At 48.8% G+C, this 16,456-nt stretch overlaps 1 protein-coding gene across 11 annotated transcripts in view; it reads right to left on the minus strand.

Moving 5' to 3' along the window:
• The window catches only part of nek10 (NIMA-related kinase 10), a 470,337-nt gene that overhangs the window by 124,846 nt on the left and 329,035 nt on the right, over nucleotides 1-16,456 (minus strand). For all 11 annotated transcript variants that reach the window (XR_015078459.1, XM_085988547.1, XM_085988546.1 and 8 more), the window contains one exon: nucleotides 672-742. Coding sequence is in view for 10 of the 11 variants with exons in the window: in XM_085988547.1 (XP_085844673.1) it covers nucleotides 672-742 (71 nt within the window). In the remaining variant the exon portion in view is untranslated. The remainder of the gene's footprint in view (nucleotides 1-671; nucleotides 743-16,456) is intronic.

The following is a 16,456-nucleotide window of genomic DNA, read 5'->3' on the forward strand; positions in this document are numbered from 1 at the left end:
TTTATGCAAAAACTGCCTCTAGCATGATGGCCCAATTGAGGGAATATTTTGGACTCAAAATGTTGGTAAGTTTAGCTACAAAAAACATGCAGCCACTGAAACTTGGTGGGCTGCATGTACCTCTGTGACTACCCTTGATGTAGCATAACTACTGAAGGGACATACCTTTACCTTGTAGTGCTTGCCATATACTAAAACTTTTGACATTATAACCTTATTGGTGCAGTACAAAAATAAGAAATGTTTATCTCTGGCATAGAATGAACTTCCTGAACATATACTGCTACAGACTTATGGCACACATCACCTTTTACTGAAGGGCCAAATGAATCAACAGTATCTAGTTGACTTTTAGTGAGAATGTTTATTAAGACTTTTCCTTAATAGATATTCATTTACTATGGGGATGATAGCTTCTTCTAACACAAAAATGAAATACCACAAGCATCACTTATACCTTTGTCTCTCTGTTGGGACTGGATAAAGACTCATCATAGTGGTCAGTTAGATTGCTTTTTAAACACTATCTAAAAGCAATTTCATCCATTTTTAATGGTTCTTTTCTTTATGGTGCATGCAGCCTTGAAGATTTGTGATTTTATTGAAAAAATTCAGTTTGATTCAGGTAAGAATGCTCTTTTAATAAGTACTTGACAGTAAGCACTCATTACCTTTTGATAGTCTCTAATACTTTGCAAGAGTAGAGTCCTTCTGGTACTGGTTCATATGCTGCTTCTACAATCTGTTAGAAATAAAATTTAGAAAATTATTTATATGCAAAAAAAAAGCCAAAAAAGCTTTAGAGTAATTTAGCCTACAGGTCAAAGTCAGCTCTAAGTGGTTAGGAACTGATGCAAATCCCGCCTGAAAGGTCAAGTGCTAATAACACTTAATTCTCTAATGTAAACTGATTTTCATAATTATTCTAGGCGCAGGTCTAGGGAGGACTAGAGTAACGGGAGTGGAAAACTGAGTGCAAGTCAAATTTAATAGAATAGGGACAATTAATAGGGAGTGTCATAATAGGGAGACAAAAATTCAGAACATCTTTGAGGGGCCTCAACCTATCAGCTGCAAGTGACAGGTAATTTTTTTAATGTTCATTCTTGCGTGCTGGTAACATTTATTACCTATCTCTAGTTGCCCTGAGAGGTTGGTGGTGGGCCACCATCTTGAACCGCCAGCAGTTTGATACAACTGAATGACTTGCTAGGCTACTTCAGAGGCCAGTTAGGAGTCAACCATGTTGATGTGGGACTGAAGTCACATATAGGCCCGACCAGGTATCCATCCCTGAAGGATATTAGTGAACCAGTTAGATCTTTACCACAATCCGTTAGGTAAGTTTTTTTTCTCTGGTACCAGCTTCTTATTTCCAGATTTAATTTATTTAAACTGAATTCAAATTCTCAAATTGCCATGGTGTGACTTGGCCTGTGATTTGGTGCAACTCCTCTTTGTGGATTAGTGTAGGCCTCTGGTTACTAGTCCAGTAATTTAACCACTACACTACCATACGCCGATGAATAAAAAAGAGCTTTCGGTACCTACTTTAGTCTGCAGACAAGAGACATAGCAACATCCCCATACGTCAATATTGTAGTATTCCTGCAAGGAGTTGCACCAAATCACAGGCCAAGCTAATTGTTACTGTTCCTGCATGTGCCACCCTGTGCTGTGCAGTCGCCACAGTTGTCCTTGCAACAGATAGCACAGCTCTGCATCTGTCTCATTGCTGACCGAGATCTTAAACCAGGTTCTCAGTCACTGCCAGGTAGGTGTGCCAGGACCTGTAGAAGTGGCTAGTGGCATCTTGGAGGGTGCAGCCAATCAGACAGAACTGGCTCTTAATCACTCTGACATGCCTTCTTTCATGCAGTATCATGTAAAGCATGTGATTGGCGTGACATTGAAGAACTAGTCGGCATAATAACTAGTCAAGTGTTCATACTTTATACTGATAATATTGGGGGTCTGCTGCTGCATCTTCAATTGAAAGAGGAACCTCCATTTCCACTCCATATATCAAAGTGAGCTGATTTCGCTTCTCTCTGCAGATACAGGTATGTATGGGCTGGCAGGAGGGCATGGAGCACCTTTTGGACAGCTTAACCTGTCTCATATTCCCTCATAGGTCCTCCTATTATTCTGAACACATCAGTTTGGAGGATTCTGATTAGGAAACCCATTGGTGCCAATAATAATGCTGGCACCAAAAAAACATAATTAAGGGCAACTAACTGAAAGGCTCACAGAAGCCTAAGTGGCAGCAGAAACAAAAAACCAAAATAGCCTACAGAAGCCCCTGACATACTTATTGTTAATATTTTGTACCTTTTAAATAACCTCCCACTTGAAGGTTTGCTTCTGGAAACCCCTGGACACTAAATGAATTGGGCTAGGTGTCCTGCACACCAGCTCGCTGAGAAATTGTCCAGGGCACTTCCACACTACCTTTCACATAACGAAATTAAGTCACCACCTGCTTCAGACATGAGCTTCCACTGCCTGCTTGTTCGTTTATTCCACAAGGAGAGTCTCGGAGATGCTCAACTATCTCATTTTTTTATGGCGAAGACTACCCAATGGAGGCGGCGTTCTTCTTCAGGTTTGCCTTTCCAGGAGGTGTAACTACCGCCTTGCTCCTGGAGCTGGCCTTCCCCTGCCCGGGGTCTCGCTTAGGGCGGCGATGTCTATGTCGAAACGTCTGAGCTCCCGGGCAACGATAGTAGTACTGCGTTCCGGTCTGTCGCTGTTGGGGTTGTCCATGAGGGTCCTGACGTTCCAGGTCCTGAACTTCATTTTAAAGGGTGGAAGATGCCTGTGCGTGAATTCTTTTAACGAGGGGTGGCCGTTGCACACCAGTTACCACATGGGCTTGACAGAGCAAGGTCTTGGTCCAATGGCAAGGGGGTCCAAGATGATTGGAGACCAGACCCTGCTACATCGGCCTAGGAACTTTATAAATCACTGGTTAGGCCTCAGCTGGAATATTGTGGACAATTCTGAGCTGCACACTTCAGGAAAGATTTAAAGGCCTTATTGGCGCGAATAAATGAATTAATTTCTCTTATTTGGAAAGCATTTCAGGGGATCTCAGAGATGCCGTAATCGTGACCATCTTCAAGAAAGGTTACAAATCAGATTGCGGTAATTACAGAGGAGTCTCCCTGCTGTCTGCCACAGGGAAAGTCATCGTAAGAATCCTCCTCAATCGCCTTCTCCCAGTGGCTGAAGAGCTCCTCCCAGAGTCGTAATGCGGATTTCGCCCACTAAGGGGCACAATGGACATGATCTTCACCGCACGTCAACTACAAGAGAAATGCAGGGATCAGCACCAACTGCTGTACATGGCCTTCTTTGACCTCACAAAGGCCTTTGACACTGTCAACCATGAGGGATTGGGGAGTGTCCTCCTCAAATTCGGCTGCCCTCAAAAATTTGTCACCGTCCTCCACCTGCTTCACGATGACATGCAAGCTGTGATCCTGAACAACGGATCCACCACAGACCCAATTCACGAATGGACCGGGGTCAAGCAAGGCTGTGTCATTGCACCAACGCTCTTCTCGATTTTCCTGGCTGCAATGCTCCACCATTTTTTTTTTAACTCCCCGCTGGAGTGGAGCTAATCTACAGAACAAACGGGAAACTGTTCAACCTCCGTTGCCTCCAGTCCAGATCCAAGGTCGTCCCATCCTCTGTCATCAAATTACAGTGTGCAGACTACGCTTGCATCTGCGCACACTCTGAGGCCGAACTCCAAGCCATCGTCAACACCTTCACCGAAGCGTACAAGAGCATGGGCCTTACACTAAATATCCGTAAGACAAAGGTCCTCCACCAACCTCCCCTTGCCACACAGTACTGCTCCCCGATTATCAAAATCCATGATGAGGCCTTGTACAACGTGGGCCACTTTCCATACCTCGGGAGCCTACTGTCAACAAGGGCAGACGTCGATGTCCTTCAGTGTGTCAGCGCAGCCTTCGGTCGACTGAGGAAGAGAGTGTTTGTAGACCAGGACCTCAAACCCAGCACCAAGCTCATGGTCCACTGAGCAATAGTGATAGCCGCCCTCCTGTATGCGTCAGAGACATGGACCATGTACAGCAGGCACCTCAAAGCGCTGGAGAGGTACCACCAACGCTGCCTCCACAAGATCCTGCAAATCCATTGGCAGGATAGGCGCACCAACGTCAATGTTCTCGCTCAGGCCAACATCCCCAGCATCGAAGCTTTGACCACGCTCGATCGGCTCTGATGGACGGGCCATAGAATCATAGAAAGTTACAGCACGGAAGGAGGCCATTTCGGCCCATTGTGTCCGCGCCGGCCAACAAAGAGCTATCCAACCTAATCCCACTTCCCAGCTCTTGGTCCATAGCCCTGCAGGTTAGAGCATCCCAAGTGCACATCCAAGTACTTTTTAAATGTGGTTAGGGTTCCTGCCTCTACCACCCTTTCAGGCAGTGAGTTCCAGACACCCACAACCCTCTGGGTAAAGAAATTTCCCCTCAAATCCCCTCTAAACCTTCCACCAATTACTTTAAATCTGTGCCCCCTGGTTTTTGACCCCTCTGCTAAGGGAAATAGGTCCTTTCTATCCACTTTATCTATGCCCCATATAATTTTATACACCTCAATAAGGTCTCCCCTCAACCTCCTCTGTTCCAAGGAAAACAGACTCAGCCTATCCAGTCTTTCCTCATAGCTAAGATTCTCTACTCCCGGCAGCATCCTTGTAAATCTCCTCTGTACCCTCTCTAGTGCAATCACATCTTTCCTGTAATGTAGTGATCAGAACTGCACGCAGTATTCTAGCTGAGGCCTAACTAGTGTTTTATACAGTTGAAGCATAACCCCCCTGCTCTTGTATTCTATGCCACGGCTAATAAAGGCAAGCATTCCGTATGCCTTCTTAACCACCTTATCTACTTGTCCTGCTACCTTCAGGGATCTGTGGACATGCACTCCAAGGTCCCTTTGTTCCTCTACACTACTCAGTGTCCTACTATTTAATGTGTATTCCCTTTCCTTGTTAGCCCTCCCCAAATGCATTACCTCACACTTCTCCAGATTGAATTCCATTTGCCACTGTTCTGCCCACCTGACCAATTTATTGATATCTTCCTGCAGTCTACAGCTTCCTTCTTCAGTATTAGGGCCACATCGTCCGCATGCCCGATACGAGACTCCCAAAACAAGCGCTCTACTCGGAGCTCCGACGCGGCAAGAGAGCCCCAGGTGGGCAGAGGAAATGCTTCAAGGACACCCTCAAAGCCTCCTTGAAAAAGTGCAACATCCCCACCAACACCTGGGAATCCCTGGCTCAAGACTGCACAAAGTGGAGGAGAGGCATTCGGGAAGGCGCCGAACACCTCGAGTCACTTCGCCGGGAGCAAGCGGAAGCGAAGCGCAAACAGCGGAAGGAGCGCACGTCAACACAAGCACCCCACCCACCTGCCCCTTCAACCACCGTCTGCCCCACCTGTGACAGAGACTATAGGTCCCGCATTGGACTCATCAGTCACCTGAGAACTAATTTTTAGTGTGGAAGCAAGTCATCCTCTGTTCCGAGGTATAAAGTTCTAGCATGATATCTTTGCTTTTATATTCTATTCCTCTATTTATAAACTCAAGTAACACCGAGCAGCGGGGGCGGTAGAGGTGCAGCACTGCACAATGACCACTGCAGCGCTGCTGGGATCCAAGGACTCCTTCCCTCCCTTAAAAAGGAAGGGTCATTGCTGCAGGCTCTGCATTTGAACGATCTCCCTCATCGCCGACAGTAGCCGGGGTCCTCGGCGATCAGCCCCAAGCACTCTAACAGAGTGTAGGGCTGATAAATTGCGGCAGATAAAAATTTTCAAAATGCACCCTAAAGGAAGGAAACACATTTCGCCTGAAGACCAGTGGTCTTACTTTTAATTAGCGCTCCCGAAGCGCCCGGCCTCCCGAACAGTGCCTCCTGCAGCAGTCGGAGTTATTGCCCGGTGATGCTGCAGGGGGCAGAACCAAATTGCGCAGCCAGATGACATCATGATCTCTAGGCGCCGCAAACCATCACGTGAATTTCGTGGGCGGCGGTAATATCGCCGCACCCAGGTGGTAAGTCGTTAGCGCCCCATTATCGCCCCTCACCCCCGAGGCGCTAACGGGAGGCGCTAACCAACCGAATTTCTCCCCCTATAGTTAAGGATGGGGTGACTGAACACCTCGAAAATTTTCAATTATCAGAGAGTGCCAGCATGGATTTGTGAAAGCCCTGACAAACCTGATTGAATTTTTTTTGAAGAGATGACTAAAGTAGTGGACAGGGGAATGTCGATGGTTGTTATTTATATGGACTTCCAGAAGGCATTTGATAAAGTTCCACATAAGAGATTGTTAATGAAGGTATTTGCCCACGGAATTGAGGGCAAATTATTGACCTGGTTAGGAAATTGGCTGAGCGTCAGGAGGCAGAGAGCAGGGATAATGGGCAGGTACTCAAATTGGCAGGATGTGATGAGTGGTGTCCCGCAGGGATCTGTGTTGGAGTCTCAACTATTCACTGTATTTATTAACGACTTAGATGATGGCATAGAAAGTCATATATCCAAATTTGCTGATGACACAAAGATAGGCAGCACTGTAGGCAGCATAGATGAAAGCATAAAATTACAAAGGGATAGTGATAGATTAAGTAAATGGGCAAAACTCTGGCAAATGGTTTGCAATATTGGCAAATGCGAGGTCATCCACATTGGACCTAAAAATGATAGAACAGGTTACTTTTTAAATGGTGAAAAACTAAAAACAGTGGAGGTCCAAAGAGTCTTGGGAGTCCAGGTACATAGATCATTAAAATGTCATGAACAGGTTGTGGTAAACCACTGTTGTTAGTATTGTTGTTCACCACTGTTGTTAGTACTGTTGTTCACTCTTGCATATTGTTGTACTTGTCTGTGCATGCCTCAGCTGACTCCGCCCCTGGCTCCACCCTCATGGCTGGGTATAAAGGTCGCTGCTCGGCAGCCCCCGGCCCTTTTGGATACCAGGCAACCACAAGAGGCATGCTCTGTTCTTTGGTAATAAAAGCCTGTTTATTACTTTCTCAACTTCCAGTCTTTTGTAGCAATTGATAGTGCATCAATTTTATTACCAAAATTAAATGTTGGCTGCGAATGCTGATCAACCGATGGCGCAAAACGCTGAGCAGCAGGCGCTGCTGCGAGCCCTCAGACCAACATGCCTGGACCTAGACCCCCAAGAAGCGGGTTCGTCGACTAAATTCGCACAATGGCTGCGTTGCTTTGAGGCGTATCTGGAAGCCTCAACCGTGACTCTTGATGAAAATAAACTGAAAATCCTGGCCTCGAAGGTGAGCCACCAAGTCTATACTTTAATCCAAGATGCGACGACCTACGCGGCGGCTATCGACCTACTGAAAGGGCAGTATGCACGCCCGGTTAACACGGGCTATGCCAGGCACCTTTTAAGATCTCGCAGACAGCAGCCCGGGGAATCGGTGGAGGCCTTCCTACGGGCACTGCGGGTACTCGGACGCGGCTGCGACTGCAAGGAAGTATCGGCCGCGGCACATGCGGAGGGACTGATACGAAACGCTTTCGTTGCGGGTCCAAGGTCCGACTACTCCCGGCAGAGGCTGCTGGAGAAGGGTGAAATAGACCTGACAAAGGCAGTGTCCCTCGCGCTCTTGCTCGACGCGGCCAACAGAAATATGGACGCTTTCTCCCCTAATCGCCCCGCGCCGTGGACGCCGCAATCTTGGGCCATGGGACCGCCACCTCCGACTGCTGCAGCGATGTCCCAGGCACAAAAATGCTATTTTTGTGGCCAAGCTAAACACCCTAGAGCACGCTGCCCCGCGAAGAATGCTACCTGCTCCGGCTGCGGGAAGAAAGGTCACTACGTTAGCGCCTGCAAAGGGAAGACCGCTAACGCCAGCAGCGCCGCCTGCGAACCGTGGGCGCAGCCATCTTGCCCGCCATCTTGGGCTCCCCCAGCCGCGTGGGGATCGGGACCGTGGGCGCCGCCATTTTGTCCGCCATCTTGGACGCCTCCGACTTCGGTTACGGGGGACCCGGACTCCACCACCGCCTCATCGGACGACCGCATCGACGCGCTTGAACATACGCTGGCTTCCGTGATGCTGGATCAATCTCTCCCGCATCAACTGTCCAGGTCCATGATGGACATTACGGTAAATGGCCGCGCCACTACCTGCCTTTTTGACAGCGGGAGCATGGAGAGTTTTATACACCCCGACACGGTGCGCAGTTACTCTCTCCCAGTCCTGCCGACGTGTCATCGCATCTCTATGGCTTCCAAAGCCCAGTCAGCGGAAGTCGGTGGCTACTGTATGGTGACTCTTTCAGTGCGGGGTACTGAATACAAAAATTTTAAACTTCTGGTCCTGCCCGATCTCTGCGCTGCCGTCCTACTGGGGTTGGATTTTCAGTGCCACCTTAAGAGTGTCACTTTAGCGTACGGTGGACCCCTCCCCCCTCTCACGGTCTGCACCCAGCAGTTTTTAAATCGCCCGCCGCGCGCCATTTGCAGCCTCTCCACCCTTAAAGTCTCCCCCCGCTCCTTGTTCGCTAACCTCACCCGCGACTGTAAGCCCATCGCTACCAAAAGTAGGCGTTACAATGCCGGGGATAGGGGTTTCATTAAATCCGAGGTAGCGAGACTCCTGAAGGAAGGGATTATTGAGAGCAGCAATAGCCCATGGCGAGCACAAGTGGTGGTGGTGAAGACTGGCGGAAAACAGCGCCTAGTTATTGACTACAGCCAGACGATCAATCGCTACACCCAGTTGGATGCATACCCACTCCCCCGCATATCTGACATGGTCAATCAGATAGCACAATACCAGGTGTTCTCGACGATTGATCTGAAGTCGGCATACCACCAGCTCCCCATCAGGGCTGAGGACCGCCAGTACACAGCTTTTGAAGCTGACGGTCGGCTCTATCACTTTCTCAGAGTTCCCTTCGGCGTCACCAACGGAGTTTCTGTCTTCCAACGGGAGATGGACCGGATGGTTGACCAGAACGCGCTCCAGGCCACTTTCCCATATCTAGACAACGTCACCATCTGCGGCCACGACCAGCAGGACCACGACATTAATCTAGGGAAATTCCTCCGGACGGCCCAGCGGCTGAATCTCACATACAACAAAGACAAATGTATGTTTCGTACTAAGCGCCTTGCTATTCTTGGCTGCGTAGTGGAGAACGGAGTCATCGGCCCAGACCCCGATAGAATGCGCCCTCTTATGGAGCTCCCGCTCCCCCACTGCCAGAAAGCACTGAAGAGATGCCTGGGGTTTTTCTCTTACTGTGCTCAGTGGGTGCCCAACTATGTGGATAAAGCCCGACCCCTCATCAAGTCCGCCTCCTTCCCCCTGACAGCAGAGGCCTGTGCAGCCTTCACTCTCATAAAAAGCGATATTGCAAAGGCCACAATGCACGCTGTGGATGAGTCCCTCCCTTTTCAAGTGGAGAGCGACGCATCCGACTTTGCCCTAGCTGCAACCCTTAACCAGGCGGGGAGACCCGTGGCCTTTTTCTCAAGGACCCTCCAGGGCCCCGAGATTCGACACTCCTCTGTCGAAAAGGAGGCCCAGGCCATTGTGGAAGCCGTGCGACATTGGCGGCATTACCTGGCCGGAAAACGATTTACCCTGCTCACTGACCAGCGTTCAGTAGCTTTTATGTTTCATAATAAGCAGCGGGGCAAAATCAAGAATGACAAGATATTAAGGTGGAGAATCGAACTCTCCACCTACAATTACGATATCTTGTACCGGCCCGGGAAACTCAATGAGCCCCCAGATGCCCTATCACGTGGTACGTGCACCAACGCGCAGGTTGATAGACTACAGGCCCTCCACAATGACCTCTGCCACCCGGGGGTCACCAGGTTCTTCCATTTTATCAAATCCCGTAACCTGCCCTACTCCATCGAGGAGGTCAGGACCATGACCAGGAACTGCCAGATCTGTGCCGAGTGCAAGCCGCATTTTTATAGGCCAGACAGAGCAAGCCTGATCAAAGCCACGCGCCCCTTCGAGCGGCTGAGCATCGATTTTAAAGGGCCCCTCCCCTCCTCTGACCGCAATGTGTACTTCCTCAATATAATTGATGAGTACTCCCGTTTCCCGTTTGCCATCCCTTGCTCGGACATGACCAGTACCACGGTCATTAAATGTCTGAATGACCTCTTCGCATTGTTCGGTTTCCCTAGCTATATCCATAGCGACAGGGGCTCATCTTTTATGAGCGACGAACTTCGGCAGTACCTGCTCGCGAGAGGCATTGCTACAAGCAGGACCACCAGCTACAACCCCCGGGGTAACAGCCAGGTGGAAAGGGAGAATGCGACAGTCTGGAAGGCAGTCCTTTTAAACTTAAAATCTAAGGGCCTTCCGACCTCCCGCTGGCAGGAGGTCCTCCCTGCGGCGCTCCATTCCATTCGGTCGCTGCTCTGTACACCCACCAATGCCACTCCTCACGAGAGAATGTTCTCCTTCCCCAGGAAGTCCACGTCGGGGATTTCGCTACCAACATGGCTGACTTCTCCAGGACCCGTCCTACTGCGGAAGCACGTGAGGACCCATAAGGCGGACCCCCTGGTCAAGAGGGTGAGCCTCCTCCACGCCAACCCGCAGTATGCTTACGTGGTGTACCCGGACGGGCGGGAGGACACAGTCTCCATTCGAGACCTCGCACCTGCGGGTGCTCCTGAAACACCCTCTTCGCCACCCACCGCTACTCCTGCCTACCCCCAGGACACAGTCCCCGCACGAGACCTCGCACCTTCGGGTGCCTCTGAGAGACCACCATCGCTACCTCCCATTACCCATGCTCTGACCCCTGTAGGCGGCATGCAGCAGCCCCAGGGTTCGCCACCTGCTACACCTCCTCTGAACGAGACACCGGGTTCAACGTTGGATGCTGCACCATCACCGCTGCTGCTGCGACGCTCAGGACGGCTTACAAGGCCTCCTGATAGACTTCAGTACACGAATTTTTAGTGCACTTCACCCCGCCGGACTCAATTCTAAACAAGGGGTGAATGTGGTAAACCACTGTTGTTAGTATTGTTGTTCACCACTGTTGTTAGTACTGTTGTTCACTGTTAGTACTGTTGTTCACTCTTGCATATTGTTGTACTTGTCTGTGCATGCCTCAGCTGACTCCGCCCCTGGCTCCACCCTCATGGCTGGGTATAAAGGTCGCTGCTCGGCAGCCCCCGGCCCTTTTGGATACCAGGCAACCACAAGAGGCATGCTCTGTTCTTTGGTAATAAAAGCCTGTTTATTACTTTCTCAACTTCCAGTCTTTTGTAGCAATTGATAGTGCATCACAGGTACAGAAAATAATCAAAAAGGCGAATGGAATGCTGGCCTTTATACCTAGAGGACTAGAATACAAGAGGCTAGAAGTTATGCTGCAGCTGTACAAAACCCTCGTTAGTCCTGCCACATCCAGTCGTGAATGCTGGTGGACCATTAAGCAACTAACGGGAGGAGGAGACTCCATGAATATCCCCATCCTCAATGAGGGTGGAGCCCAGCACGTGAGTGCAAAAGACAAGGCTGAAGCATTTGCAACCATCTTCAGCCAGAAGTGCCGAGTAGATGATCCATATGGGCCTACTCCTGAGGTCCCCACCATCACAGAAAGCAGTCTTCAGCCAATTTGATTCACTCCACGTGATATCAAGAAATAGCTGAGCGCACTAGATACAGCAAAGGCTATGTGCCCTGACAACATCCCGGCTATCGTGCTGAAGATTTGTGCTCCAGAACTAGCTGCGCCTCTAGCCATGCTATTCCAGTACAGCTACAACACTGACATCTATCGGACAATGTGGAAAACTGCACAGGTATGTCCTGTCTACAAAAAGCAGGACAAATCCAATCCGGCCAATTACCACCCCATCAGCCTACTCTCAATCATCAAGAAAGTGATGGATGGTGTCATTGACACTGCAATCAAGTGGCACTTACTCATAAATAACCTGCTCACTGATGCCCAGTTTGGGTTCCGTCAAGATCACTCGGCTCCCGACATCATTACAGCCTTAGTCCAAACATGGACAAAGGAGCTGAATTCCAGAGGTGAGGTGAGAGTGACTGCCCTTGACATCAAGGCAGCATTTGATTGAGTGTGGCATCAAGGAGCGCAAGTCAAACTGAAGTCAATGGGAATCGGGGGGAAAACGCTCCATTAGCTGGAATCATACCTAGCACAAAGGAAGATGGTTGTGGTGGTTGAAGGTCAATCATCACAGCCCTAGGACATCACTGCAGGAGTTCCTCAGGGCAGTGTCCTAGGCCCAACCATCTTCAGCTGCTTCATCAATGAACTTCCCTCCAATATAAGGTCAGAAATGGGGATGTTCGCTGATTCACAGTGTTCAGCGCCATTCACAACTCCTCAGATAATGAAGCAGTCCATGCCCGCATGCAACAAGACCTGGATGACGTTCAGGCTTGGGCTGATAAGTGGCAGGTAACATTCACGCCACAGGAGTGCCAGGCAATGACTATCTCCAACAAGCAAGAGTCTAACCAACTCCGCTTGACATTCAATGGTATTACCATTGCTGAATCCCCCACCATCAACATCCTGGGGGTCACCATTGACCAGAAACTTAACTGGACCAGCCACATAAATACTGTGGCAACAAGATCAGGTCAGTATTCTGCGGCGAGTGTCTCACCTCCTGACTCCCCAAAGCCTTTCTACCATCTTCAAGACACAAGTAAGGAGTGTGATGGAATACTTTCCGCTTGCCTGGATGAGTGCAGCTCCAACAACACTCAAGAAGCTCAACACCATCCAGGACAAAGCAGCCTGCTTGATTGGCACCCCATTCACCACCTTAAACATTCACTCCCTCCACACCGGCGCACCGTGGCTGCAGTGTGTACCATCTGCAAGATGCACTGCAGCAACTCGCGAAGGCTTCTTTGGCAGCACGTCCCAAACCCGCGACCTCTTCCACCTAGAAGGAGAAGGGCAGCAGGCGCATGGGAACACCACCACCTCCAAGTCACACACCGTCCTGACTTAGAAGTATATCGCCGATCGTTCATCGTCGCTGTGTCAAAATCCTGGAACTCCCTACCTAACAGCACTGTGGGAGTACCTTCACCACACAGACTGCAACGGTTCAAGAAGGCAGCTCACCACCACCTTCTCAAGGGCAATTAGGAATGGGCAATAAATGCTGGCCTTGCCAGCGATGCCCACATCCCATCAACGAATAAAAAAGACCACACCTGGACTACTGTGAGCAGTTCTGGACACCGCACCTTAGGAAGGATAGGGATACAGTAGCATAGTGGTTACGTTACTGGACTGGTAATCCAGAGGCCTGGACTGATGATCCGAAGGTGAGAGTTCAAATAGAAACATAGAAACATAGAAGATAGGAGCAGGAGTAGGCCATTCGGCCCTTCGAGCCTGCTCCGCCATTCAATGAGATCATGGCTGATCATCCAAATTCAGTACCTTGTCCCTGCCTTCTCCCCATATCCCTTGATCCCTTTAGCCTTAAGAAATATATCCAACTCTTTCTTGAATATATTTAATGAACTGGCCTCCACCGCCCTCTGTGGCAGAGAATTCCACAGGTTCACCACTCTCTGGGTGAAGAAATTCTTCCTCATTTCAGTCCTAAATCGCTTACCCCTTATCCTTAGACTATGACCCCTGGTTCTGGACTCCCCAGCCATCAGAAACATCCTTCCTGCATCTAGTCTGTCCAGGCCTGACAGAATTTTATAGGTTTCGATGAGATCCCCTCTCAATCTTCTAAACTCCAGTGAGTATAAGGCCAATCGACACAATCTCTCCTCATACGTCATTCCTGCCATCCCAGGTATCAGCCTGGTGAATCTTCGCTGCACTCCTTCCATGGCAAGAACGTCCTTCCTCAGGTAAGGCGACCAAAAGTGCACACAATACTCAAGGTGCGGTCTCACCAAGGCCCTGTACAACTGTAGCAAGACATCCTTGTTCCTGTACTCGAACCCTCTTGCTACGAAGGCCAACATACCATTTGCCTTCTTAACCGCCTGCTGCACCTGCATGCTTACCTTCAGCGACTGGTGCACAAGAACACCCAGGTCTCTTTGCACTTCCCCTTCTCCCAATCTATTGCCATTCAAATAATAATCTGCCTTCCTGTTTTTGCCACCAAAGTGGATAACCTCACATTTATCCACATTATAGTGCATTTGCCATGTTTCTGCCCAATCACCCAACCTGTCCAAATCGTACTGGAGTTTCACGACATCCTCCTCAGAGCTTACCCTCCCACCCAGCTTTGTGTCGTCTGCAAATTTGGAGATATTACATCCAATTCCCTCGTCCAGATCATTAATATGTATTGTGAACAGCTGGGGTCCTAGGACCGATCCTTGCGGTACCCCACTAGTCACTGCCTGCCACTCGGAAAACGACCCGTTTATTCCAACTCTTTGCTTTCTGTCCGCCAACCAGTTCTCTATCCAAGTCAATACATTGCCCCCAATCCCATGTGCCTTAATTTTGCACGCTAATCTCTTATGTGGGACCTTATCGAAGGCCTTCTGAAAGTCCAAATATACCACATCCACTGGTTCTCCCTTATCTATTTTACCAGTTACATCCTCAAAAAATTCCAGTAGATTAGTCAAGCATGATTTACCTTTTGTAAATCCATGTTGACTTTGTCCGATCCTGTCACTGCTTTCCAAGTGCTCTGCTATTACATCTTTTATAATGGACTCTAGCATTTTCCCCACTACCGCTGTCAGGCTTACCGGTCTATAATTCCCCATTTTTTCTCTACCACCTTTTTTGAATAGTGGAGTAACATTAGCTACCCGCCAATCCATGGGTACTGTACCAGAGTCCATTGAGTTCTGGAAGATGACCAGCAATGCATCTACTATTTCTAGGGCCACTTCCTTAAGTACCCTGGGATGTAGATTATCAGGCCCTGGGGATTTATCGGCCTTCAGTCCCATCAATTTTCCTAACACCATTTCCCTACAAATACTGATTTCTTTCAGTTCCACCCTTTCATCAGAACCTATATTCCCCGGCATCTCTGGGAGGTTATTTGTGTCCTCCTTTGTGAAGACAGAACCAAAGTATGAATTTAGTTGGTCTGCCATTTCTTTGTTCACATTAAAAATTCCCCTGATTCTGACTGCAAGGGACGTACGCTTGACTTCACCAATCTTTTTCTCTTTACATATCTATAAAAGCTTTTACAGTCAGTTTTTATGTTCCCTGATAGCTTACTCTCATATTCTATTTTCCCTTTCTTAATTAATCCCTTTGTCCTCCTTTGTTGAATCCTAAACTGCTCCCAATCCTCAGGATTATTGCTTTTTCTGGCCAATTTATATGTCCTCTCCTTGGATCTTATGCTATCCCTAATTTCCCTTGTTAGTCACGGTTGAGTCACCTTTTTTGTTTTATTTTATGCCAAACTGGGATGAACAAATTCTGTAGCTCATCCATTTGGTCTTTGAATGTTTGCCATTGCCTATCCACCGTCAACCCTTTGAGTGCCATTCCCCAATCAATCCGACCCAGCACGGTGGCATAGTGGTTAGCACTGTTGCCTCACAGCGCCAGGGACCCGGGTTCGAATCCGGCCTCGGGTGACTGTCTGTGTGGAGTTTGCACATTCTCCCCGTGTTTGCGTGGGTTTCCTCCGGGTGCTCCGGTTTCCTCCCACAGTCCAAAGATGTGCGGGTTAGGTTGATTGGCTCTGCTAAATTGACCCTTAGTGTTAGGGGGATTAAATACGTGGGGTTACGGGGATAGGGTGGGATATGTGTTGGTGTAGGGGTTACGGGGATCGGGTGGGATATGTGTCGGTGCAGGCTCGATGGGCCAAAATGGCCTCTATCTGCATTGTGGGGTTTCTGTGATTCTGTGAACTCGCTCCTCAGACCATCGTAGTTTCCTTTATTTAAATTGTCTCTGAGTCAACTACTTCATTCTCCATCTTAATGAAGAATTCGATCATATTATGATCGCTCTGACCCAAGGGGCCTCGTACAACAAGATTACTAATTAATCCTTTCTCTTTACATAATACCCAGTCTAAGATGGCCTGATCTCTGGTTGGTTCCTCGACATATTGGTCCAGGAAACCATCCCGTAAACACTCCAGGAATTCCTCCTCCACAGTATTGTTACTAATTTGGTTGGCCCAATCTATATGTAGATTAAAATCACCCATGATGACTGCTGTGCCCTTATTGCACGCTTCTTTAATTTCCCTTTTAATGCCATCCCCAACCTCCGCCTTACTGTAGGGAGGTCTATATACCACTCCCCCTAATGTTTTTTTCCCCTTAGTATTTCTCAATTCTACCCATACAGATTCCATATCATCAGAGCTAATATCCTTCATTACAATTGTATTA

Source organism: Somniosus microcephalus, chromosome 5 (genome assembly GCF_052327205.1).
Source record: "Somniosus microcephalus isolate GS21.2 chromosome 5, FLI_Smic_1.0, whole genome shotgun sequence".
Lineage (NCBI taxonomy): Eukaryota > Metazoa > Chordata > Chondrichthyes > Squaliformes > Somniosidae > Somniosus > Somniosus microcephalus.